The sequence below is a fragment of the Ciconia boyciana genome, chromosome 2, assembly GCF_034638445.1.
Source record: "Ciconia boyciana chromosome 2, ASM3463844v1, whole genome shotgun sequence".
NCBI classification, from domain to species: Eukaryota; Metazoa; Chordata; class Aves; order Ciconiiformes; family Ciconiidae; genus Ciconia; species Ciconia boyciana.
Genome location: NC_132935.1, coordinates 93,934,893 through 93,959,733, shown reverse-complemented (window position 1 = coordinate 93,959,733; position 24,841 = coordinate 93,934,893). Strand labels below are relative to the sequence as shown.

General features: G+C 50.0%; 1 protein-coding gene and 1 long non-coding RNA gene across 2 annotated transcripts; one reads left to right on the top strand and one right to left on the bottom strand.

Annotated features, from left to right (window-relative positions):
- Window positions 1-4,425: 4,425 nt before the first annotated feature.
- LOC140647960 (uncharacterized) lies at window positions 4,426-10,254 on the bottom strand. The gene is made up of 4 exons (XR_012041030.1): window positions 9,734-10,254; window positions 8,665-8,843; window positions 5,094-5,183; window positions 4,426-4,499 (listed from the first exon to the last, which is right to left on the bottom strand). It is a non-coding gene; the product is annotated as an uncharacterized lncRNA (long non-coding RNA).
- A 160-nt stretch (window positions 10,255-10,414) lies between these two features.
- On the top strand, window positions 10,415-13,113 carry LOC140647959 (tubulin beta-2 chain). Its single transcript, XM_072853206.1, has 4 exons — window positions 10,415-10,571; window positions 11,075-11,183; window positions 11,497-11,607; window positions 11,821-13,113. The coding sequence occupies exons 1-4, from the start codon at window positions 10,515-10,517 to the stop codon at window positions 12,879-12,881; spliced, it is 1,338 nt and encodes a 445-aa protein (XP_072709307.1). The 5' UTR covers window positions 10,415-10,514; the 3' UTR covers window positions 12,882-13,113.
- The last annotated feature ends 11,728 nt before the right edge of the window (window positions 13,114-24,841 follow it).

Genomic DNA, 24,841 nt, shown 5'->3' with positions numbered 1-24,841 from the left:
AGCCCCAGACCTTCACGGGCCCGCTTCATGTTGAGACTTGGAGACTTGTCGTATGTAGACTTCCCTCAGTGGCACTGGGGGTCCTTTTCTCTCCTTGTGCCATTGGGGCACCCGAGGAGCTGAAAAAATACTTCCTTTTTTTGTCATCGTTGGATTGTTTTTTCTCATCTGGATCAGTCCTCTGATCTAGCTTGCTGTGCCACTGCTCAAATACTTGTGCTGGCATCATGGAGGGCAGCATCAGGCAAGCGTGGACAAGCAGGAAAGGGAGAAGCGTCTCTGCTTACACTGTACGGTCACCATGGCTGTGATGCTGTGGCCGTCTAAACCTACTTTAGGTGGCACTGCCCCAGTCCCGCTTTCTAGCGCTCACCTGATATGATGATGGGTCAGTCTGGGGAACCAAACTGGTCAAAAACCATTCCTGGGATCCTGGGATGGGATGTTTGTTTGGCTGTGATAGGAAACTGCTCCTGAAACATCTAACCATGGCCACAGCGCTCTCTTAACCTGAGGGCTCAAAACACTTTCTCAGGTGTTGATCAGCCTGACTTATGGTCCTGGAAAAGAGGCAGGCAGAGAATCCAGGAACTTTTGAAAGTGTTGCAGAAAATGGGGGAATCGGACTGGTGAACTTGTATGAAAAATCACAGTTTAAGCGATCTGCAAGGGGACTGCACCAAATTCATGCTACGAATCTCATGATCCAAAGCAATATCAAGGCCAGCCCCTCGCCCGCCAACAGCCTATGTCTGAAAAAGCACCCGTAAGCAAACGCAAAATGTAAATGTACAAGCAATTCCCCACGTCTGCAATAGCTGCTATGACCATGTTAGCAGAACTGCTATAATAACTCCTCAGTGCATCTATCGGTACCTAGGCAGGCATTGCTCTGAGGAAATCCAGCTCCTGATTTCCAAAAGACTTAAGGAACCAGCTTTTTCCCTTGAGGAAAACCCTCTTCTTTTTTGTGGGGTTTGTAACCTCGGCTGTTGGGATTTCCCTGCTCAGGTGGGATGAGGCCTGGGATGCACGTGGCATGGTGATTCTCTGACAGGCAGCTTGTCGTGATCCGCTGTGCAGCGTGTTGGACTAGAAATCGGGGCTGTTAGGTTTTGTGCCTGACTGGCATGGTGACCTTATGCAAATCCCTTCTACTCTGCTTTATTTCACTCCTCTGCAGACTGGAAGAGTACAATAACCCTTGCCTATCTCCCTGCAGCTGAATGCAAGTCTGTGTAACACACAGCTCGTAAGGACCTTTGTGAGCCCAGACTAAATTTTTGCCATTATTGAATGAGACATTTTCCTTTTACTGTTATATGAGTCATTGGAGGAACTTGTCTCAGATCTGTCAGAGCATTTGAGACATGTGGGTTCATAGCTGCTGGACGGGAGGCACTAACACGGAGTGACTCATCCCTCCCCTCAGGGACAAGAAGAGGTTTATGCAGTCAACTGGAAATTGTATTTTGTATGCAGATAGACCGCTTCACGGTGGAGAATCCCGAAGCAGCTTACAAGTACCGACTCTGGTGCATAAAAGTCAGCCGCTGTAGCGAGATCTGCAGGTGCAAGGGGCTATTACATACCAGTGACCTGACAGGAGGGGAACAGGCCTGAAAGCCTAATGGAAATGACCTTTTGAAAGGCTGAGAAGTGAAGCAAAAAAAATTGAGATAGGACTGAGAAATGTTTTCCCTTGTATTGCTCAATTCAATGCCTAGATCCCACATGACATACAACACACCTGATGGATCCTGCTATTTTTCTGTCCTTGGGTCACCTAGCAGACGCAAGGCTGGGGTACGCAACACGCGCGGGGTATGTCGTGTGCTTCAAGAAGAGGGGATGCCAGTCTGCTACTGACCAGAGGGCTGACTCAGCTGCTCAGGCTGCAAAGAGTTATGTTCTTAGCCATGGAAATCACTGATTCAACATGCAGTGCTGGCAGCCACATAAACAAAGGTTTGACCAAGATTCAGGTTGCTTAGGGAGGGGAATAAATTCCTTTGTTTGAAAAATAGTTAGTTATTGTCATGATTATGGGGCTAGCTGTGCTTCTGGTCTCTTCCCCATCCCTCTGGGTACTTTCCCTTTGCTGATGCCAGAAATTCCATGAATAATCTTTTCCTCCTTAGACCGGGCCTTGGACTTAATAGTCTCTGCCAACAGAGTCCCTTAGCCTGCAGGTCTGACTGGACATGTCTGCACACAGCTTCTCCCTTTCTCAAGCATGCCAGCAAGTGCCTGCCTCTCAGTCTGGTTCTCCAAACAGCCACTCTCTTTCATTACTTTGTAAAGTAATGCCATGGCCTTTTACTTTTTCCATTTTCAAGCAAAACCAGCTGGACAAAATCGGCTTTGATTATTTTGCTTCCTCCTCCCTGGACAAGCAGCAAAGCCAACAGGCCTGGCATTGTCCCTTAGCAGCCCTCGAGTGTTCGCTCAGAGGTGGCTTAGCTTAAGCCAGCCTTTTCTCTTGGCTTTTCCTTCCTGCGCTGTTGAATACAGTGGTTTAGCAGAAAGCAAATAACCCAAATAGTAGCTTAGTACCCGTACATTACTAGAGAGCAGCCCACCATTGTCTGATCCACTGGGGTATGGCTGTTCGGGCCAGGCTCTCCAAGTTCATAGTAGAGTTCTTGAACGGCATGATCTAGATCAGGGAGGTATTTGATTTCCTAGCAGAAGTATGTCAAACAGCTGCTGCTGCTGCCATCTAATCAGTGTATCTGATGCTGTTGATGATTACACAGAATATAACTTACAAACATCACTTCAGTGATCTGTCTCAATCTCTGGAGTTAAAAAAAATTAAAATAATACTTAGCACTGGTATCCAAAGATGGGTGTGCTGCCTATTTGCATAACAACAGAACAGACAGAACAGTTACGCTGTCAGAACATACTACCCCAGGAAAATGCTATCAGAGTTCCTTTACTGTATTTTCGAAGTCTAGTAGGATCCCAACAGGCTGAAGCTGCATATTCAAAAAGTCTGTGTCCCACCCTTGAACAGTGACTGAAAAATATCCTTCCCTGCTGTCTGTCAGAAAGTATGAGAAATCATCTCCCTTTTCTGCTTGGCTGCTTGTTTGAAAAAGCCCGTGCCAGGCGCCGTTGCTGCTGTTGTTACAGGGTCCTGGGATGGACGGTGGCCTTCCCCAGGCTTGAAGGGGAAGGCACGTGCATGCTCGAAATCCCATAAAGGGACATTTGTTATGTGTTTTGCATGAGGTGAACACAAATCAGGTGAGAATTATCCCCAAATCTTGTAGAGAACCACACATGGGAAAATCAGGGGAGAGAGAAGGACAAGGGAATTCATGGCACTTGGGAGTGATACCTTACTTTAATAGATTCAGGATCTGAGCCAGCCTCTACAGAAATCAACTGGAAAAAACCACCTGCTAGCTCCTGTGAGCTGAAGATGAAGCTTGTAATGATGAACTTCGCTTAGCAGTTGTCCAAAATGCCGCAGTTCGGGCTCCTGAGTTACTGCCGGATGGCTTGCTCGCGTACCTGCATCCCCACCCGTGCTAAGACAAGGCTTCAGCCCGGGACAGCCCTGCAGCTCCGTGGGCACGGGCCGACCCCTGCCCTGCGCTCCCCGATGAGGGCCTGCCACCCACCTACCCTGCGCGCCCCGAGTGGCAACGTCAGCGCCGGCACAGAGCCCTGTGCCACCACACCCCAATTTTGCCACCTTTTCCCCATCGCTGCAATCCCAGCGGCAGGGATTCCTTTCAAGTACCAGGGGAAGGAAGGGCTGGGAACAGTGGTGTCATCTCTGCCACCCGTGCTAGCTCGGCGAGGATGCTTCCAGCTTTCATAAAGCAGATGATCAAAGCCTTTGTGTAAATCCTGCCATCGGGAGAGGTTGCACCGCTGTGCTTGCAGCACACCAGAGCCCTGTGCAGCTCCCCCAAATCCTGCTTTCCTCAGCTGCAAGCTCTTGGCACCCCAATCATGTCCCTCCAGCCCAGCTCGGGAGGGGAACTGATGCCGGGGAGAGAGAAATCTTTCCAAACAGTCATTTTCTTTGCCAGTAAGCCAGAGATTTAATATACATGTGAGTGATCTGGGGCCATATTTTTTTTTCAGCCTTCGAAATTATATTTGCTTTCCAGTCTTCTGAAAGATGCGTATCAGAGGCACCTGAGTGCCGCCACAGCAGCTGCCCGATAAGATCTTTACAAGCCATTTGCACAACCGTGCCTTTTGCAAAGGGAGAAAGAAAGTGTTAACGAGTTGACAAGCACACTCTTCCTTGCAGCAAGCAGCACTGCCAGCCGCAATATTACTGCAGGGAGGAGAGAGCAGGGTGGTGGCAGAAGACCTTGGAAAAAAATGCTTTGTTCAACCCGGTTACAAAGACTCCTGCTTCCTTAATGTACCAACTCCTAGCTGGCCGAGCCAGGCAATGGATTCAGTAGAAACTCGACTTGGTAATGATGCAGGGCAGCGTGTTGCTATCGGGGTTTCAAGGATGAGTCCTTGGGGTGGAAAGAAAAATGTTTAACCAAGAAGGATCAAAGCAAAAAGCTTTGCTAGCATGTTTGCTAGGCATGTGGCTCCTGTATCACTGCGGTTCCAAATTCTGACCTGACGACCGCAAATGAGGGTCCGACAGTGGTTTTACCCTCTGACACTGCCATTTGCAACCAGATCCTCAAACTACGGAAATTTGCCCGGTCTCAGTTCAGCCTGAACACACACACACACACACACACACACAAATCCTGCTTAGGAAAGAAAGGACCAAGACCAGATTTCAAGAATAACTCAGACAGGCAAATGGATATTTTCTTTCATGCCTTGCTCTTTTGCATTTACTGAATTTGTTCCACATGAATGTAGAAACAGCTGCATCAGCACCAGCACTGAGGCTGGAACCTTATTAATATTTATGCCCGGAGAGCAGAGCACACAGGAATCGAGATGCCTTGCCATCATTGCTTAGGGGAGCCCAGCATCCGTACAGCATTTTGCCATGTTTGGGGGCCAGGCAAGCAGATTTATTAGAGAGCAGATCAATTTCTCATAAGCACTCTCACCCGATCGCAGGAAAACTGCCCTTTGCCTCCTACCTGCTCTTTGCTTCTCCTCGTTCAACGATTTTCTAATTAGGGAAACCATTTTTCATCTCTCCTTTGCACTTCTGTGGTTTATATTCTCATCTGTTGAGAGAGATTGCTTGAATTATTATTATTTGCTTATATAAGGGCATACCCCTAAGCCTTAGTATGAACGAGATGAAACAAGAAATAACGCTGTGACAGATCCAGCACGTGCTAGCGGGGACTGAGGTCACGATACAAGGCGTTATGCACATGAAAGGTGTCGCCTGATGCCAGTGTGACCCTCAGAGCCTTCTTTGAGGCTTCTTACTGCTGTAATCTGTGCTGACAAGGTGCTGCAGTGAGAGTCCTTAATCTGAGGCTGAGGGTTTTCCTTTCCGAGAGCGCTGAGCAGGGTTCTGGCTGACAGCCTTGCTCCGGCTTTTGTTTTGCAAGAGCAATCCTTAGGTTCTCTAATAATGAGTAACTGGTGAGCGGATAGGTGCTCTCAGCAAAACTGAAACATTCACATATTTTTGGCTAATTGATAGAAACAGTGGCTTGTAGCAGCAGTAAAAGAGAAGAAAATAATCCTGTGATCTGGTTGAAGCCGGTTGCAGGGAGGATGCATAGCAGCCCCAGACGGCTGCACCAGCAGCCCCTGGCTTCACCCCTGCCGAGGCCAGGGATGCCCCAAGATGGGCAGCACCGGCAGGGGCTGTGAGGCAGCAGCCCTGGCCCCAGAGCCCGCGGGCGAGCGCAGCAGCACCGGAGGGGTGTCCCTGCTCCTCTGGGGTGCTGCTTGGGTGGGCCTGGGGGCTGCAGATACAGCACGGCCACGGCCAGGGCCTCACCCCTCGGGGCCTGTCAGGTGATCAGAGCCCACCCAGCAGCCGGGCTGGCGTGGGGCCGCTGCCGATGGCATGGCCACCCCTCGCTGCCCAGTCCGGGGCCACCCTGGGCATGTCTCTTTGGGCACACGATTCTGGGTACGGTGGCCTGAAAACAGTTCGGCTTTGATGAGCTCTGGGGTTTAAGCATTGCACCGGCGGGCAGAGAGAGCGGCTGCTGGGCTGGCCAGGCAGGTGCGCGCAGGGGGAGGCGGGTTGGCCTTTGCTGCTCCCGTGAACACGTCCTCAGTGTCGACATGCTGCAGTTTTCTGCCGCCTCCCTGTTTTCTTCCTTTAGGATCTCACAGCTTTCCGTGCTGGCGTTGATCCTCCCCTGTCCTTGAGCTGCTGCTGATCGTGTTCCTATAATCCTGTCTCTGCCTGCAGTAGTACCTTTCCTTATCGGGCGTGGTGCTGCGCTTCTGACTTTCCCATAGCTTAGCAGTTTTCTTGAGAGCCTGGGCAGAGGCTGTGCAGCTGGGCCATGTTACAGCCAGGACTTTTGTTGGGGGCAAGGCTACCAAGGGTCACAGTTAGCACACAGTCATGGCTGCTACCAGCCTTGTCTGCTTCTTGTCCTTTCCCACCAGCTGGCACAAGCTGGTCCAGCCACTGGTATAGCCTCCACATGCACAAACCAAGAAGGTGTGCAGAAATGGAGACCCCCAACAAAAATTTTGTTTGCATAGATACAAAATATTCTGCATGGGCACCACCCTGAATTCCTCCCAAATGTACCCAGGGTCCTCCGGGCCTGCCCCTCCCTGGCCCTCCTCTGAGTTACAGTGATGGACACTGAGGAGCAAAATGTTGGTTTGCCCTAAATGACCTAATGAGCCACCCTAGACGCAGGTCATCTACTGCCTAGCCTGGTCTGTGGTGTAAGACCTCAACTTGCGAGAGCCCAAACTTCTTTCTCATTTTTATGTACTACAGCATCCTGCCCCTCAAGATACGGAAAGCTTAGGTGCCACTCTTGGGGGTCTGGGCATAACTTCAAGGTCTTTAAGTCATTCACGTCCTTCTGAGAGGAGCCACAGACAAGGACGTGACCCGTGAAATGGGATGCTGAGCCATGGGATGGGCGCATGTTTTCTGAAATGAAGAGCAAGTTTCTCTTTAGGAAAAAACCTTCTAATGACCCACAACTGTGCTGCAGTACATCACACAAAGGCACATATTTCCTATTATAAAGTAAAATGACTGAGGCCTTCCCTTGGGCTTTTGTTAGCTGGCTGTTGAAACCTTCTGCATGCTGCAAGGGAGTGGGGGCTTTCATCAGCCACCACTTCAGTAGCTTAAGGCAGAGGCTCTGACGGTGATCGCACCCAACCTTGTAGCCGGGAGGACGGGAACCATGAAAGTGAAGGGGGAGAGGATATGTTGGGTAAAACTGGGTTGCTCCTCCGAGCGTCGTTAAACAAACTCTTGACTGAAGTCATGTCATTCCTCCTCTCGTGTGTCCGGCGAGGATGGCTGCGGACTGAGCCCGTCAGCCGGCATTTCACCCGCCCGGCCGCCGCTCCTGCACGCCCGCCGCCGCCCTGCTTTTACACCCTGGGAAATCAGCCGGGCAAGTGAAAATGTTGCCGGGTTTTTGTTGTTCCTTTCTTTTTTGTGCAGCTCGTTTCTGCCGGGAGGGGGGTGCCGGTTGCCGGGGAGACCGGGGATGGAGGCATCCAGCCCGGGCCGGCCCAGGGCTGCACCCACGGACGCACCGATGTGAGGCAAATACAGAGAGGGGAGAGAGAGGCACCGGCAGCCAACAGCCGAACACTCCATTTCCCGGCAAGTCATTTGCAATAAGCTGCGCTGAACCTTTGGGGAACCCTCTGTTGCAAATGCTTCCCTTCGAAGTAAGCCAGACCTTGTCTGAAGTCTCCTGAAGTGAGCTGAACGGCTGCTGTCCGCCTCGAAAGGGTCTTGGCCAGGGGCTGCAGAAAAGCTAGAGCTGGATTTCCTCCCTCGTCCCCCAGTAATGCAGCTGTTTATTTTAGAAATCAACATTTCGCATTGCTTTTTCCCCTCCAGTCTCAACAAGTTCTGTACAGAAGATACACTTGAACCTCCCCCCCGACTTCACAAATTAATTTATTTTAAGATAAAGCAGTTGGGGTGGGTTTCTTTCCTCCGGTGTTAATAATCTGTTTTCCTTGAATTGGATTTTAAAATGGCTTCCTTTGAAGCTTCAAGCTGTTAGGAATGAGCTTAACGTAGGTATGGAGGATGTGTAAAATCAGCTACTCCCTTTCGCGCTGAAATGTCAATAATTCTTCTAGTAAACAACTAATATGCACTGTACGATACACAGAATACTTGGAAATCAGAGTGGCGAGCCCTCACGGTACCTGTATTTTGCACCAGCTCTGCTGTTACCGAGTTTTGCTGCGACAGTGTTTTCAGGAGCACACCCACCGCAGCCATGGGAAAGCCTGGCATTACTTTGGCTCATTACCTGAATCGGTCAGTGGTCCACTGGAGCTGCTAAGCTGCAAGTTATTTTTAAACAAGTAATTATAGATGTGGATGTTGATGTGGCAGTTAACATGCCACAAAAAATGTTCGCTTGGAATTAAAGCTACACATTGTTTGCGAAGTGTAGTCAACCAAATAATTGAATTGCTCCTGGCTTAGACCCGTAAAAACTGATTTTACAGGGAGTGCAAGTGATCAGATTTATTTTTCTCAGAATCACTACAGAAGAGACAAACCTGAGAGTGTATTTTCCAGCATCCCCTTTTGGAGCTGGGATGCCGTCTCCCCGAAAGGCGAACAAAGAAAGGTGTGGATGCTTCAGCATATCAGTCAGACGAAACCGGTTTTCTTCTGCAGATTGCCTTGGAAGAATGTAAAATCGGAGCTAGAGTGATCCGCAGGCAGGGTTATCGATCTGCATAAGCGAGGTTAGGAAGATTAGGGGGATCGGCACATGGACAGAACAAAGGAAAGGGTATGTTGAAGAAATACGTGCTGGAAATGGTGATGAACTTTTATCTGCGCCTCTAGAATAGCTGCAGCCTTAAAACAGGGGGTCACTAAAGCCGGCTTTAGTGGGGTACCGCCTGGCGCTGCCTGCGGGGAGCCTGCCTGCCCTTGCCGGGGCTCCGGGCAGCCTCCCGGGGAGCCGCACGCTCCCACCGCCGCCCACACTCGCACAAGTGCGGTGCGAAGCGGGCGGTACCGGTGAGGAGCCGGTACGCCCTTCCGTGCTCTCCCCCCACCCGATCTCTTCCTCCTCCGGCGGCGTGGGCATGTGCCCTGCCCGCCGGCTCTGCGGCCCTCGTAATGACCGCGGTGCCGCACCGGGCTGCTCGAAAAGAAACCGGGCAAAGCAAACCGGGGCGCACACGTTCAACCGTCCCTTGCGCCCCCCCCCACTTTTCATCTCCTCGCCTTTCTTCATCCCTCGCCATGTGTAATCCGCAACGAAGCGACAGAGTGCTGCCAGTTTGCAAGACCCGATTGCCGCAGAGCTCGGGGAAAATACCTCCCCAAAACCCCCGGGCCCCGTGCGGCAGCACCCGCGTCCTCCATTGTCTGGCTGAGGGTCGCTGGTGGCCGCAGCTGGCGGAGGGACAGCGCGGAGCCGGGCGCTTTGCTAGAGAGCGGCTCCTGGCTCAGCTACGGGAGCTAAATCCGACCTTTTTAGGCGGAGAAAGAACAGCTGAGCTCGGCACCGGGGCAGCGGCAGGCAGGGATCGCTCGGGGGACGGCTGGGTACAGGGCAGGGTGGGCAGACGAGAGGTTACACGGCACAGCCCGTGCCGGGGGGAAACCCACCCGCGTCCTGCCGGGGCTGGACGAACCGGGTCAGGGCAGCGGGCTCCTGACCGCCGGCGCGGGCATGTGCGGGCAGAGGGGCGGCAATCACCGGCGCTTGCTGGTGCCGGGGGTGCGAGGTGCCCCCGCGGGGAGGGGAGTCTCCCGCCGGCGCCGTGTGAACGGAGGCACCGGCGGGGGCGGTGGCAGCCGCCGGGCTCCCCCCCCCGCGCGGCAACGCCCGCTGCTGCGGCAGGGAAAGCTGCTCGTCTCGGCGAACAAAAGGCTGCGGCAGCCGCGGGAGGGCGGAGGGACGGCGGCCGCCAGCAGCGCGGCGGCGGGGGCCGCTTCACACGTGGGCGGGCGGCCAACAAAGCCCCGGGGCGGGCGGGGCCCTGGCCGGGGAAAGGGGCCCCCAGCTCATCCCCCGGCTCAGGGCGGCCGCCCCACGGCCGCGCTCCGCGCCTTTGTCCCCGCTGTCAGCGGCGAACCGGGGCGGCGGCGGCGGCGGCGGCAGCAGCGGTGCCGGTGCGCGGCGGGGGCTCCCAGGGAGCCCCGCCCCTGTCCCCGCCCCCCAGTGCCACGCCCCGCCCCCCGCTGCGGGAGACAATGCCGCAGCCCCGCCCCGCCCTCGCGCGCCCATTGGTTCCGCGCCGTTCCCGCATGACGTCACTGGCGAGGCGGGGCGCGGCGCCCGATTTAAGGGGCGGCGCGGGGCGCGGCCGCTGCAGCGGCGAGTGCGGGAGCGGGCGGCGAAGGCAGCGGCGGGAGCAGCAGCGGGGCAGCGTCGGACACCGGCACCATGCGTGAGATCGTGCACATCCAGGCCGGGCAGTGCGGCAACCAGATCGGCGCCAAGGTACGGGCCGGCGCCCTGGCCCTCTGCCCGGGGCTCCAGTGCCGGGCGTGGGGCGGTGCCCGCCCAGCCGGGCTCCGCGCGTCCCGGGGAGAGCGCTGGCGGGAGGGCCAGCCTTTCCGCTGGGGAGCACCGCTGGGCTCGCCCCGCCGCGGGAGGGTCCGTGCGGGGCGGCTCCCGGCTGTCGCCTCGCGGGGGAACGCGGGGGGCTTCTGCGGCGTGGGCGCGGTGCGCCTTGGGTGGGGGGGCAGCCCTGCCGTCCATCTGCTCCCCGCGGGCTGCAGGGGTCCCGGGCGGGTGGAGGAAAGGGGCGCCGAGCCGGTGCCACACCCCTCACGGCGATGGGGGGGGTGGCGGTGGTGAGGGGCGCGGTAGCGGTCGCGTCTGGCGGGGGACGCCCCCACGCGTGGCGAATCCTCGCGCGCCACGTTGCGGGGCTTTGGCCAGGGGGCGCGGGTGGGGCGTGGCGGCGCTGACCCCCCCCGTCCCTCCCCCGGTCCCCGCAGTTCTGGGAGGTCATCAGCGATGAGCACGGCATCGACCCCACGGGCAGCTACCACGGGGACAGCGACCTGCAGCTGGAGAGGATCAACGTCTACTACAATGAAGCCACTGGTAACGCCCCTCTAACGAGCTTCCCGGCCCGATGCCGCTGGGGGGGAGGGGCAGGCAGGGTGTCCCCAGTGCATCCCGCCGTGGGGGCTGTGCCCCAGCCCTCCCCGCAGCGGGTAACAAACATCCTGGCACAGCTTTAACAGCTGCTTTGTATCCCCATCGCCAAACACCTCCCTCCGAATTCCCTCAGCCTCTGCATCCCGGGCAGCAGATTGCAGGGAGGCGGAAGGGAGCACAGCAGGGAAGGGAGCACAGCAGGGCTCCTGTGGCGCTGGCTGCAGGGCTGTAACGCTGCTGCTGGTTCCTCCCGCAGGTAACAAGTACGTCCCCCGTGCCATCCTGGTGGACCTGGAGCCCGGCACGATGGACTCGGTGCGCTCCGGCCCCTTTGGACAGATCTTCCGGCCCGACAACTTTGTCTTTGGTGAGTGAGCGTGGGATGGAGGAGTCCCGAAGCGGGAGCTCCGTGCACAGGAAAGGCTCAGCGTGAGCGTGCAGGTGACCTGGGGGACCTGAATCCCAACAGCACAGTGGGGATGGAAGTGAGGGGTGAAGCCCATGGGGCAGGAGGAGTGGCATCCTCTCTGTTCCTCCCCGGGGCACTGACGCGGCACCCCGCTTCTGGTCTGCCCTCTAGGTCAGAGCGGGGCTGGCAACAACTGGGCCAAGGGGCACTACACGGAAGGTGCTGAGCTGGTGGACTCTGTCCTGGATGTGGTGAGGAAGGAGTCGGAGAGCTGTGACTGCCTCCAGGGCTTCCAGCTGACCCACTCGCTGGGCGGCGGCACGGGCTCTGGGATGGGCACCCTCCTCATCAGCAAGATCCGGGAGGAGTACCCCGACCGCATCATGAACACCTTCAGCGTCATGCCCTCCCCCAAGGTGTCGGACACGGTGGTGGAGCCCTACAATGCCACCCTCTCTGTGCACCAGCTGGTGGAGAACACGGACGAGACCTACTGCATTGACAACGAGGCCCTGTATGACATTTGCTTCCGCACCCTGAAGCTGACCACTCCCACGTACGGGGACCTCAACCACCTGGTGTCGGCCACCATGAGCGGCGTGACCACCTGCCTTCGCTTCCCCGGCCAGCTGAACGCCGACCTGCGCAAGCTGGCGGTCAACATGGTGCCTTTCCCCCGGCTGCACTTCTTCATGCCGGGCTTCGCCCCTCTCACCAGCCGCGGCAGCCAGCAGTACCGAGCCCTGACGGTGCCCGAGCTGACGCAGCAGATGTTTGACTCCAAGAACATGATGGCCGCCTGCGACCCCCGCCACGGTCGCTACCTGACGGTGGCCGCCATCTTCCGGGGCCGCATGTCCATGAAGGAGGTGGATGAGCAGATGCTCAACGTGCAGAACAAGAACAGCAGCTACTTTGTGGAGTGGATCCCCAACAATGTGAAGACGGCCGTCTGCGACATCCCCCCGCGCGGCCTCAAGATGTCCGCCACCTTCATTGGCAACAGCACGGCTATTCAGGAGCTCTTCAAGAGGATCTCGGAGCAGTTCACGGCCATGTTCCGGCGCAAGGCTTTCTTGCACTGGTACACTGGCGAGGGCATGGATGAGATGGAGTTCACGGAGGCCGAGAGCAACATGAATGACCTGGTCTCTGAATACCAGCAATACCAGGATGCCACTGCTGATGAGCAGGGGGAATTTGAAGAGGAAGGAGAGGAGGATGAGGCGTAAAGTTGAAATGGGTAGGAGTTAAGTATAGTCTGAGCAGGCAAGTGTTCATTGAGAGGAGGAATCTGTGCAGTTGTGCTGAAGCATGCATTTTTTTAATTTGGTGCTCTCCACTGTTGCTTCTGTCAGCAGTTTTGTATCCTTGACTGTCCAATGTAACAGTAGTTGCAAAAATACTTCAGAGTCTTCTGTTGAAATGGTTAACTTCTCAAACATAAAGGCTTTTTGTGTCCTAAACTGTCTCCTCTGCCTTATTTCTCTCTAGATTAAGAAAATAACTCTTATGTAGTTTTCTGTAGCTTCACCTCTCAGTTTAATCCTTTATGTCAGTGAAAGGTTAAACTCAATAAATCAAGATTTCTCAGGCCACAAATTTGGCAGCATGAGTAAACTGCAGTTGCTCAGCTTAAGATGGTAGCAACTTATGGAATCTAGGAGTTTGCTGTTAGGCACTCCTGTGTAACAGCTAATCTATTGTCGGGGAGAAAGCTGCCTTAACTAATGGAAATAAGACACTGCACTTGAGAATCCTGCAACTCCTATTTATGGACATCCATGGTAGTGAGGTCAGCAAGAAGGTATTGAATTCCACATTACAAGCTGTCAAAACTGATTTGACAGGATAGCTGCAGGATTCCCCACTGCCATTCAGCAGCTCTTATTTAACTTGTTCCAGGACCTATAGTACATGCATATGGGTGGCTGCCTGTGATTTGACGTGGTCCTGAGCTGTCCTGTCTCCCCCAGCCCTCCTCTCTAAATATGAAAATCCATACAGGGAAGCATGGGTCTGTACTAGCAGACAACTCAAACTTGATTAAGAACTTGAACTTCAGGCATAAAATTCTCAAGTGTTTCCCAGAAATAGCCACTAAGCTGCCCTTAACTGTTAAGGGATTGACTCTTGAGGGCAATCAATTCCCTTTAGGAGATAAGAGGTGATGGGCAGATAGATAACATGGCTCAAAAGGCTGTCCAGAGCATACATACAATCTTGGAGTGGTTGGGTAGATACCCTGACAATAGCTGTCTCCCGCATCCAAGTTCTGCATTCACAGGGCTGTTGTTGTCTGATGCTCTTGGTCCCTGCAGCAGGAAAAGGACCTCTACCCAGCAGGCGAGAGCAGTAAAGCAGCACCCTGTTGTGCATCTTTCCAAAGGTAAGTATGGCTTCCTTATGGGGGGGGGATTTGTGTTGCCGTATGCTTAAAGGATGCAAGAACCCTGAGTGAGTCTACAATGCAGTTGTCTGTCAGTAGTTATAAGGTCTATGAGACTTTTTTCTCCTACAAAACAAGAGTAAAATCCCCCACAGAGTATAGTAGCTACCCAATATGTAAGCTTAGTCCTTAGTTCACCCAAATACCACTTAGGGGACTGCTCCTGTACTAAAAACAGTCCCTGTTTTTAGTTGCTTTGAGAACTGCTACCAATGCTACGATTCCTGCGGTCCTTACTGCTCTGGAAGAGCTGGTATCCACATGTGTGCAACCTCTTTTGTGATCCTTTAATGAAATGCTTGAAGGCATTACTGGAATAAAGACTTAAAAGGGAGCTACTGTGCATGACTAATCTTGCCTGTTTTGGCTCTATTAATTGACCACGGCCTGCAGACACTGCTCAGTGTACCCTGTTCCTTTGCTGATGGGCTTATTATCCTATGGTGAGATCTACGATGGTGTGCAGGGCAACAGGCACTTGCTAAAGGTTTTTCCTCATCTATATGCTTCATTTCTGGTGTATACCCTGTAAAGAGGGGTGAGAAGCACTTAAACTGCCTGAACTGCCAGTAAACAAATACAACTATATATACCCACATTAGTACTTGTATTTCTTAGCACTTGAGCAGTTCTAGGATTAAGCATTAAACAAATCGAGGTGGTTTTAGTAACTGAGTTACTACGTGCTGCCCCAGGCCCTTTGGGGGAATAGCAGCCTGTCTGGTTGTCAAAGTAACCTTCCCTTGAAATTACCTAGCTGGGTTGCACTTGAAACTGTTTATCATATAGCTTTGTTTGTAAAGCTAAGAAGGGGAGCCAGCAAACAAATTTAAACAAAGTTCAACTAAAAGATGAGAGCCCAGTGTTTGATAGTAAAGATCTTCCTTTCTGCTATGGGACTGTAGCAGGTTTCACTAGTGTTCAGCATGTCTAGCTTCTAATTCTTAGTGTAATTACACTCTGTCTCTAGCTAACCCTTAAATATAGCTACCCAAGCAACACATTTCAGTACAGCTCCCTTTCTAGTAAGTAGGACACCATCCCACATTGCTTGCTGTATTCTGTTTTTTCTAGAGGAAGAGAAACCATAAATAGAGATACTCTAGACAGAAACATGTCCTTTCATAAATCCTACACAGCCTATTTGCCAGTCATAATAATTAAAAAAAATCAAACCATCATTTCAGTAGGAGTTGAGGGAAATACAGGAAAAGGGGATACTGGAAGATTTAGATGGGAGGTTCAAAACTCCTTGGTAGGAACAGTAAGTCAACTATAAGGGAGGATGAGTCTTATAGTGGGCCTGGGAGGCTGCAGTGCCATTTTCTTCTGTTGGATCTTTGAGCTTTAGCTGTATCTATCACCCAGGAGACAATTCACTATAAAAACTGGAGACTGACTGCCATATGCCAAACAACAAACAGATGGCTCTGCAAGTGCTCATGCTTGCACTTTTTCTGTTTTACAGAGAAAGCAGAACCACTGAAAGGATTTCAGATTAGGTAATCTGACTGCCTTAACCTCTATTGGGTGTTGATTTGTATTTGTCCTTGTGATGAACAACATCTCTAAGGCTAAAGGTCTTGCATGAGGCATCCTGTATGGAAGAAATGAGGATAGATAGTACAGGCTTAGTGGTGTGCGGCTTAAGCCACTTACAATGACTTATTGTGTTGAGATGGAAGTTATAATATCAAGCAATATATTTTTGTTTCAACATATCAATGGTGGCCTGCAGAGAAGCATTCTCTGTTGAAAGAGCTGATGGTGTTGGGGAAGGGAACAATCTTTTTCTGTTCCCTTTAATGTGTGGCATTTTTAAGCACATTAGCAGAATGTCTTTACCAAGGCAAACCATTCAAACCATGTTTGTCCACTGGTAGATGCAAGATGGTAAAGCTAAATAAGGCTGTAAAAGCAGCTAGGTACTATGTAAGTTTAATTTAAAAAGAAATGGAATGAGGTGTGGTAGCACTGAGATGCCACCTCTCCTAATTTCCCTTCCCTGTTTAGTTCTAGGACCTCAGTCTGAGCCATTGTATCAACAGTGTTGTGGGAGGATAGTCCAAGATGTGGTATGGTTCTTCAAAACACTTATGTATCTGTTGAGCACATAGGCCTACATCTGTTTTCCAACAGATGTTTTGCAATCTGTCAAGTGGGAGCAATAACCATTGTCCTCTTCTCACCATATGTGAAGTGCCTATATATGTCAGAAATTGGGTTGCATTAAACATACAGTGGTCCCAGTGAAGTGATAATCTAAAAATCAAACCTGAGGCCCACCCTGTTGACAGGTGTATCTTTCCAGAAGGTATGAGGTGAAGGACAGGCTAAACCAAAATAGCAATAGGTTTTATAACCTGAAGAAAGAAGGGAATCCAGATTTTTGGTGTCTCCTCCAGCCAATTCTCTGCAAAAATGGGGCAAAACCCTAATCTTCTGTGCAGGGAAAGCTGCTCATGGATGATATTATCACATGCTGCATACTTCAAGAGAGTATAGTGCTGCCTTCTAGGTATCAGTGTAAATACCATGTGCTTAAAGAAACCATGATGGACTGACACAGTCCTTACGGGACAGTGCTGCAATGCACTACTGCAAAACACAGCTCTGGTGAGGGGGGGCCTGTGGCAGAGTGGTGCAAGAAGGACAAGTTTTCTTACCTCACCAGAAAGAGTTGGGGCATCTAGCAAAACTCTCTGCACCAGAAAGAGTTCTCCCTTTGCTTCCTTCATCTTTTGCCCCTCCCTGTAAGCCCCATGACAAAGTTATGTGTAAGATCAGGATGAACCCTGGTGCTGGCATTGAGTAGGGCAAGTTTCATGGTTGTTCCATTGAAATCACTCTCCAAAAAAACCCCCCAAAACCACCAAACCCCCCACACCTCACTGTCTTACTACATTTTTTAAAGAAGCACTGTTGAACTGTATTAAATTCTGCTTTGCAGTGGGAGGTGCCTCAATTATTGCTTTCTGTCTAATGAGGCCTAATATTTTTGTTTGCTAAAGCTATGAGGAGATAAAATCCCCTCTGGAGAAACCATGTGACTACCCCCTATATTTGGTACACACCCTTTCTCTCAAGGGACTGTTATTCTACTTTTCCGTTCCACATTAAAGCATAATGAACGTATACTTTTAGGGACTGTTCAGATGTGGTAGCCTGCCTAGGAGCTATAGGTAACGCTGTTCCCCTGAACCTGCTCATTGTAGGGGAGGCACTGTTTTCTCATTTACAAATCATCCCGTTCTCAATCTTCCCATGTATTTTTCAGCTGCTTCTACATTTCCACAGAACAAAGCTCATGACTCTTTTGATGTGTTACATGTGCCTGAGGTAATCCACGTAAGGTTATTTTTTTTCCCCTCTTTCTTCAACTCAAAATAAACCTTTATAAATAAGTATTAGGAGCTAATCTTGTATGAGACTAAAAAAAAGACTTTTGATAATTTTCCTGCCTTCCAATCTAGAATTCATTCATGTTAAGCACCTGCCTTTTGATACTCCAGCAATCACCTGTCCTAGTCTGTTTGTATTTATTAAGATAGGAAAGAGCAGACTATGGGATCTCGGATACTTCCATTTTAGATGGTTGTTACCTTTAGCTTGCCTACATGAAAATTCAAAATGGAAGCATTTGGTCACAGGAAAGTGCCTGAGGCCATGGTGCATTTTGGAAAAAGACATTTCTTGGCCCTGACTCTACTGGACACTTGTCCAGCTGGAGCCCTCTGAACATTTGAATGAGGCGCAGGGAGAGTATCAGGGGGACCTGTGAAAGCCTGACCCCCCCAGTCATTCTGCCAGCAAAGAACACAGTGCAGGTGATGATTCTTTCCTCTCCCTGAGCAGTTTAACAAGAAGCAAACCGTTTCCCTGCTCCTAGCTTCAATCTTATGTCAAGTGCTTTATTTGTGAATCTGCCAGAAAGAAAAATTGTGTCTTTTTGAAGTGTGTGTATAAGAAGGCTATCTATTTACAGTATCTAAGCAAAAAAGAAATAATTTAAGAGTAGGTCATTCCCTCCTCCCCACTCAAAGTCATTTTTCCCTTACGGGCAGAATTCCACTTGTAAGGGAGGAAATCAAGTTAGCTTTGTTAAATTCTTGTTTATTAATGTTTGATTCTTGTATGGTAGAGATTTTCTAACTGGTCTCAATTTATCCATATGTCGCCTTTTATAATCAGATTATTTTTCTCACTTGGCTTCCTTGGTAGGTTTAAGGCGTATTTTCTTTTCTTTTTGGCAAGAATGCCTCTATCATTGCAAAGAGAAATGTTAATAATAATTCAGCTTAAGCAGAATGTGAAAATACTTGCTCCAGAGGATGAAATGGCTACCCTGGCAGAGGTTGTGTAGCTTATTCAGTAAACAGTTCTCCGTTGTTTTGCACTGAAAAATGTTTCCCCATTTTCCATGAATGTAATAGAAAGATACTGCCTGTCTTCATAGTGAATAATTAAACAGGGTTTTCAAGCAGAATTCAAATGTTCTCACAACAAGCTTTACAAACATTAAATGAAATTCAAGCATTGACTTCTTACAGTCTGCTTCTCTGCATCCAGCATAATGCTGGTCTTATAATTAATAAATTAATTGTATGGCTGGGTTTTGGAAATTATAGCTATGATTCCAGCTTCACCCTAGCAGGCAGGGAGAAAGAGCAAGCTTGGGTTAGAGATTTCTAGGGCACTGAGGAAACTGCCACTTGCAGAAGTGGGTAGCTCCATGGGCTGGGCTGATTCAATATCCTCCAGCTGCTAAAAAGGATGGTCCTATTCCCCTCGCCCTGCTTTAGGTATTACCTTTGTGTTATTTCCTTTAGGCAGCTCCAGGGCATGTCTGACCCTTCTACCAGTCAGTTCAGCTCCCTAAACTCCACAGTTAGGGACAGTAAAATGAGGGTGGGGAAGAAGTGTTTTCTGGGATTACGGAGTGTGTCAGAGGGAGAACTGGTGCAAAGGAGGAAGAAAAGGCAGGCAGCTGGAAGCAGGAGAGAGCGGAGCAAGATGTACAGTCGATTCAGCCACCTAGTGCGATGGCACCCTGAACTCTCCCGTGGGAAACCTGGGTGATTTTAAACAACGTACTTTGAATCCCACCGCAAAATACTACATCTCTTAGCAGACATCACAAGATGAAGTTTAGAGTTTGCTCAGCGTCAGTTTAAGTTACAAGTAACTATTGGATTGCAAGATAAAGCAAGGAGGCAAAGGAACAAAAGAAACAGTGACTAGCAGATCAAAGTTGCTATCTGTGCCTTGTTCTCGATGACATGTGGGAAATAAGCTACCCTGGAAAACATGATATCAGCATTTCATTTATATTGATGCTGGAATCTTAGTCATCTCTTGACTGGAGGACCCAATCCGTAGAGATAGCAGACGTATTTCATCTACTGAGAGATCTTAAAAGGTAGATGCAGCCTGGGTGGGGGCAGGAGCCATCTGGCTGCTGCCCATCACATCTGGTGTGCCAAGCGGAAATAATGAGAGGCTGCATTGTTTTGCCTTTCTTCTCAGTAAATCGCTGCCTGATGATGATCAACATATTTTTCCCTTTCTGGAGTCATTTTGCGACATGTGATCATGTTTATTATGGGAGCTTTGGAAGCCAGACGAGTAGGGTTCTGTTTGCTGTGTCCTGTGCAACCACATTTGCAGAAATTCCTGACTCTCTGAGGTTATAATCTAAGTTCACAAGAGAAACCATAGGGTATGGAAGAAATATTAGGTTCATGCAGAAACAATTCTTCCCTCAAAAGGAGCATGGGTTGTTTTAGAATTGACAGTGCCCTAAATTGCTCTGTAATGTGATGTTCTCTCACATGCTCATCCTCTCTCCTCTTTTATTCTTGGCCAAGCACACAAACCTCCAGGTACAACAAATGCAAGTACAGAGGACTCTGCAATGAAACTGCTTTTTCCTCATTCATAAAAGCATGCTCAACATTGTAGTATTTAATTGCTCCTAGTGCCTGCAGTGGGTTGTAATTTTGAAATAAAAATAGATTTTCCTTTTTGGTATTTTATTCCTAGACTTAAAAATACCTTCATGATTATTCCACCCTCTGGCTGGCAAAAATAGTCTTCTATCTTAATGCACATTGCAAGTGATTAAGCATCAGGTTCCAAAGGGTGAACTCAGACAGTCCTCTTCAGGTGGGAATATCGTAGTTACCAGATAGAAGGCAAACAATAAGCTAATGAACAGAGCCTGCTCGTTCGAGTACCAGCAGAAGGACTCGAAAAGTCATGTAGCCTCCAATATACATGCCTGAGCAATATGTGACGTCACCCGTCACAAGCAAGCGAGAATAAAGCCATAGGCAGACATTTTGTGTGCTTGAGCAGCTTTCCCATTTGTACGCTTGCGATTCTTTTTTCGAACAATGGGCAATGACAGACAGAGGTGAAAATGTTGTGGGATCCCTGTTGCCTCCCTTGTGCATCCGCCGCCCGGGCTCCGCCGTTGCCTTGGAAACCGGGCAGGTTTGATGCAGGCAGGGAGCGGGCTGCCGAGGAGCACAGGGGCCTTCCTGGGCACAGCCACTGCCTTTGTACGAATGGGAGGTCTTTGGCTTCCATTTGCAAGCCTTGAACGTTTAGAATTTATGAAGCCATGTTAACAAATACAACAGGGAACTCCCATATCTAGTTAAATAGCAGTGGTGGCTAATATATCTTAAAACATTTGCCAAAACGTAGGGTTCTGAATTGACATTTAAGTAATTGACATTTAATTCTCTTGTGGTTTAACCCCAGCCGGCAACTAAGCCCCACACAGCTGCTTGCTCACTCCTCCCCGGTGGGATGGGGGAGACAATCAGAAAAGTAAAAGTGAGAAAACTCGAGGGTTGAGATAAAGACCGTTTAATAGGTAAAGCAAAATCCGCGCACACAAGCAAAGCAAAACAAGGAATTAATTCACTCCTTCCCATGGGCAGGCAGGTGTTCAGCCATCTCCAGGAAAGCAGGGCTCCATCCCACTTACTTGGGAAGACAAACGCCATCACTCTGAATGTCCCCCCTTCCTTCTTCTTCCCCAGCTTTGTATACTGAGCATGATGTCCTATGGTATGGAATAGCCCTTTGGTCCGTTTGGATCAACTATCTTGGCTGTGCCCCCTCCCAACTTCTTGTGTGCCTAACTCTATCCCAGCCAAAACCAGCACAAATTCGCTTCACTGCATGTTCACGGATGCTCAGCTTTGCTGTAGGTGAGGGCACTGATTAGACAAACATGTACCTCCCTTTAGGTACTCTGTTTTAAAACCTGGAGCTATACCCCTAAAAAACTGGTCTCTACAAAGAGACCAGTACTATAGCATCTAAGAATTAGACAGTTTCCTAACAGAAGCTCAAAATCCTTAATGGAATAACTATAAAGCCCTAGGAAGCCACCGTGTGCATGTGGGAAGAAGGCATGGCAAGGAGTGTCCAGGTGCCTTCAGAAGGGGAGTGAGAATGCTTCAAGCTGGTCCTTTGTAGATTGCCAGGAATACTTTGGCACACAAAAAAGCTCTTCAATGCCTGTGTGGATTCCACAGAGATGCCAGAGATGCAGTTGTGTTGCAGTTCCACCAGTAGCAAGAAGTTGTAACTGCCTACTGCTGCCCAAAAGGGCGGGTTGTGCCTATAGCAAGTAGAAATGTATATGCACAAGTTGTGTGAGCAATAACAAAGACTGCCTGTGATTAAGTATTGCAGAAACATGTCAAAAGAAAATACTAACAACAGCTGGGATTTAAAGAACACAAAATTCAAGAGAAGTTGGTGAAAAGATCTCAATGCCAGCACAATTGTGAGTATTTTGTGATTGCGAAAGCCACGTGTAATGATGCCACATGTGATTCCACGTGTTGCAAAGCTTGAGCCAGTCCTTGCTCATGACATTTCCCAGCAGCTGAGGTTTCTGCAAGGGGGGAGAAAAAGAGCCACAGTTCATAAGCAAGACAATTCACTGGAGCAAACTGAGAGCCACTTTCGCAAATATAGCCAAAGTATTTTTCCAAGGTCACAGTAGCCAAATGCTGGGCAAAGATATGGGACTTCTTTAGCCACTAGTATTTTCTGCCGTCGATGAAAAAATTGAGTGAAACTGGTGACATTATGCATCGATTTATATCGTGTTATGCACAGCTAACCTGAGTAATATGTAAACAACCCTGTCCATTCTGGCTGCAATTACCTTTCTTCTTGATAGTGGTAATGATTTACCACATTAATTATTACCTCACCTTTGCAAAAATCTGCTGGTTTTGTAGTTGTTATAATTGAAATTGAATGTTATAGTGTACTGTGGCACCAAGATCCATAAACTGTCACTCTGGTGTTGCTGGTGACACACAGCCTCCCACTCCTTTCTCTCCTTTTCACAGAATCACAGAATTGTTGAGGTTGAATGGAACCTCTGGAGACCATCTAGTTCAGTCCTTTACTCAGCCTGGGAGGGTCAGCTAGAGCAGGTTGATCCAGGGTTGTGTCCACTTGGGTTTTGAATATTTTCAAGAATGGAGACTCCACAACCTCCCTAGGCAACCTGTGCCAGACCAAAGAAGTTTTTTTCTTATGTTTAGATGGAATTTTTTTGTATTTCACTTTGTGCCCATTGCCTCTCCTCCTGCCACTGGGCACCACTGAGAAGAGCCTGGCTCCATCTTCTTTACTCCTTCCCATCAAGTATTTATATACACTGATAAGATTCCCCTGAGACTTCTTCAGGACAATCACTCCCAGCCCTCAGCCTCTCCTCATATGACAGATGCTTCAGTTCCTTAAACACCTTCATGGCCCTTCATTTGGCTCTCTCCAGTATCTCCATCTCTCTCTTGTACCGGGGAGCCCAGAATCGGATGTAAAACTGCAGATGTGTCTCACCACAACTGATCCCCCTCCTCAACCTGCTGGTAATGCTCTTCCTAATACAGGCCAGGATGCTGTTGGACACCCTTGCTGCAAGGGCACATTGCTGACTCATGTTCAATTTTGTGTCCACCAGGACCCCCAGATCCTTTTCTGACAAGCTGCTTTCCATCTGGGTGGTCCCCAGCCTGTACTGGTGCCTGGAGTTGTTCCTCCCCAGGCGCAGGACTTTGCATTTCCCCTTGTTGAACTGCATGAAGTTCCTGTCAGCCAATTTCTCCAGCCTTTCGGGGTCCCTCTGGATGGCAGCATGACCCTCTTGCCTATCAGCTACCCCTCACAGTTTTGTATCACCAACAAACTTGCTGAGGGTGCACTCTCTTACCATATAAGTCATTAATGAAGGTGTTAAACAGTGTTGGCCCCAGGATCAGTCACTGGGGTACACCACCAATGGCTGGCTTCTGTGTTGCTGATCTCAAGCCCTTCAGCCTGGCAGTTCAGCCGGTTTTCACTCCATCTCGCTGTCCATTTATCTAGGCCATACCTCATCAGTTTGCATATGGGGATGTTATAGGAGACAGTTCAAAAGCATCCACAAAATAAACAATGTTAACTGCTCTTCCCTCATTTACCAAGCCAGTCACTTTGTTGTAGGAGGCTATCAAGTTGGTCAGGCATCATTGTCCCTTCGTAAATCTATGGTGACTATTCCCAGTCACCTTCTTGACCTTAATATGTTTGGAAATAGTTTTCAGAAGAATTTGACTTTGCTTTGACTTTCCTAACCCTTTCCTAACCCTGCACACTAGGACAGTGACTCTATGTTGCTCCTGGATCATCTGACTCTACTTCCACCTCCTGAGTGCTTCCTTTTTACATTTGTGTTTACTCAGGAGCTCCTTGTTCATCCATACAGGCCTCCTGCCACCTTTGCTTGATTTCCTGCTTGTTGGCATGGACCATTCTTGAGGCTGGAAGAGATGGTCCCTGGAAGTCAACCAGCTCTCCTGGACTCTTCTTCTCTCCAGGACCAGGTCCCATAGGATTCTTCCAGACAGATACCTGGAGAGGCTAAAGTCTGCTCTCTGAAGACCAGGGAACTGTGATCCTGCAATTTGCCTTGTTCCCTTCTATCAGGATCTTGAACTCCACCATCTCATAGTCACTGCAACCAGGGCTGCCCTGAGCCTTCACAACCCTGACCAGTTCTTCCTTGCTTGTAAGTATCAGGCCCAGCAGACTGTCTCCCTTTTGGACTCCTTGATCATCTGTGTCAGGAAGTTATCACCAAAGCTCCTGGATTGCTTGTACCCTGCTGTGTTGTCCCTACAGCAGATATTGAGGAGGTTGAAGTCCCCCCTTGAGGACTAAGGTCTGCAAACGTGAGACTTCTTCCAGTTGTCTGAAGGTCTTATCTACTTCTCTTCCTGATCAGGAGGTGTTTAGCAGACACCCACCACAACATAGCGCACATTGGTTTGCCCACTAATCTTGACCCTTTAGATCTCAGCTGGCTCATCATCCACCCCCAGGCAGAGCTCTGTGTGTTTCTTCTGCTCTCTCGCACAAAGGGCAACTCCCCTTCCTCGCCTTCCCAGCCTGTCCTTCCTAAAGACCCTGCATCGCTTCATCGCAGCACTCCAGTCGTGTGAGTTGTCCCACCCTGACTGTGATCCCGGTGAGGCCATAGCCCTGCAACTGCAGGCAGATCTCTAGCTCATCATGTTTATTGCCCATGCTGCACGCATCAGCGTAGAGGCACTTCAGAGAGTCACCCAAGCCTGCGGATTCTCGGGAAAAGTGCGAGAGCTTGCCCTGCCATGCTGTCCCCTCAGCACTTCCATATTGTGCTTGAGGTGGACCCCCTCCAGT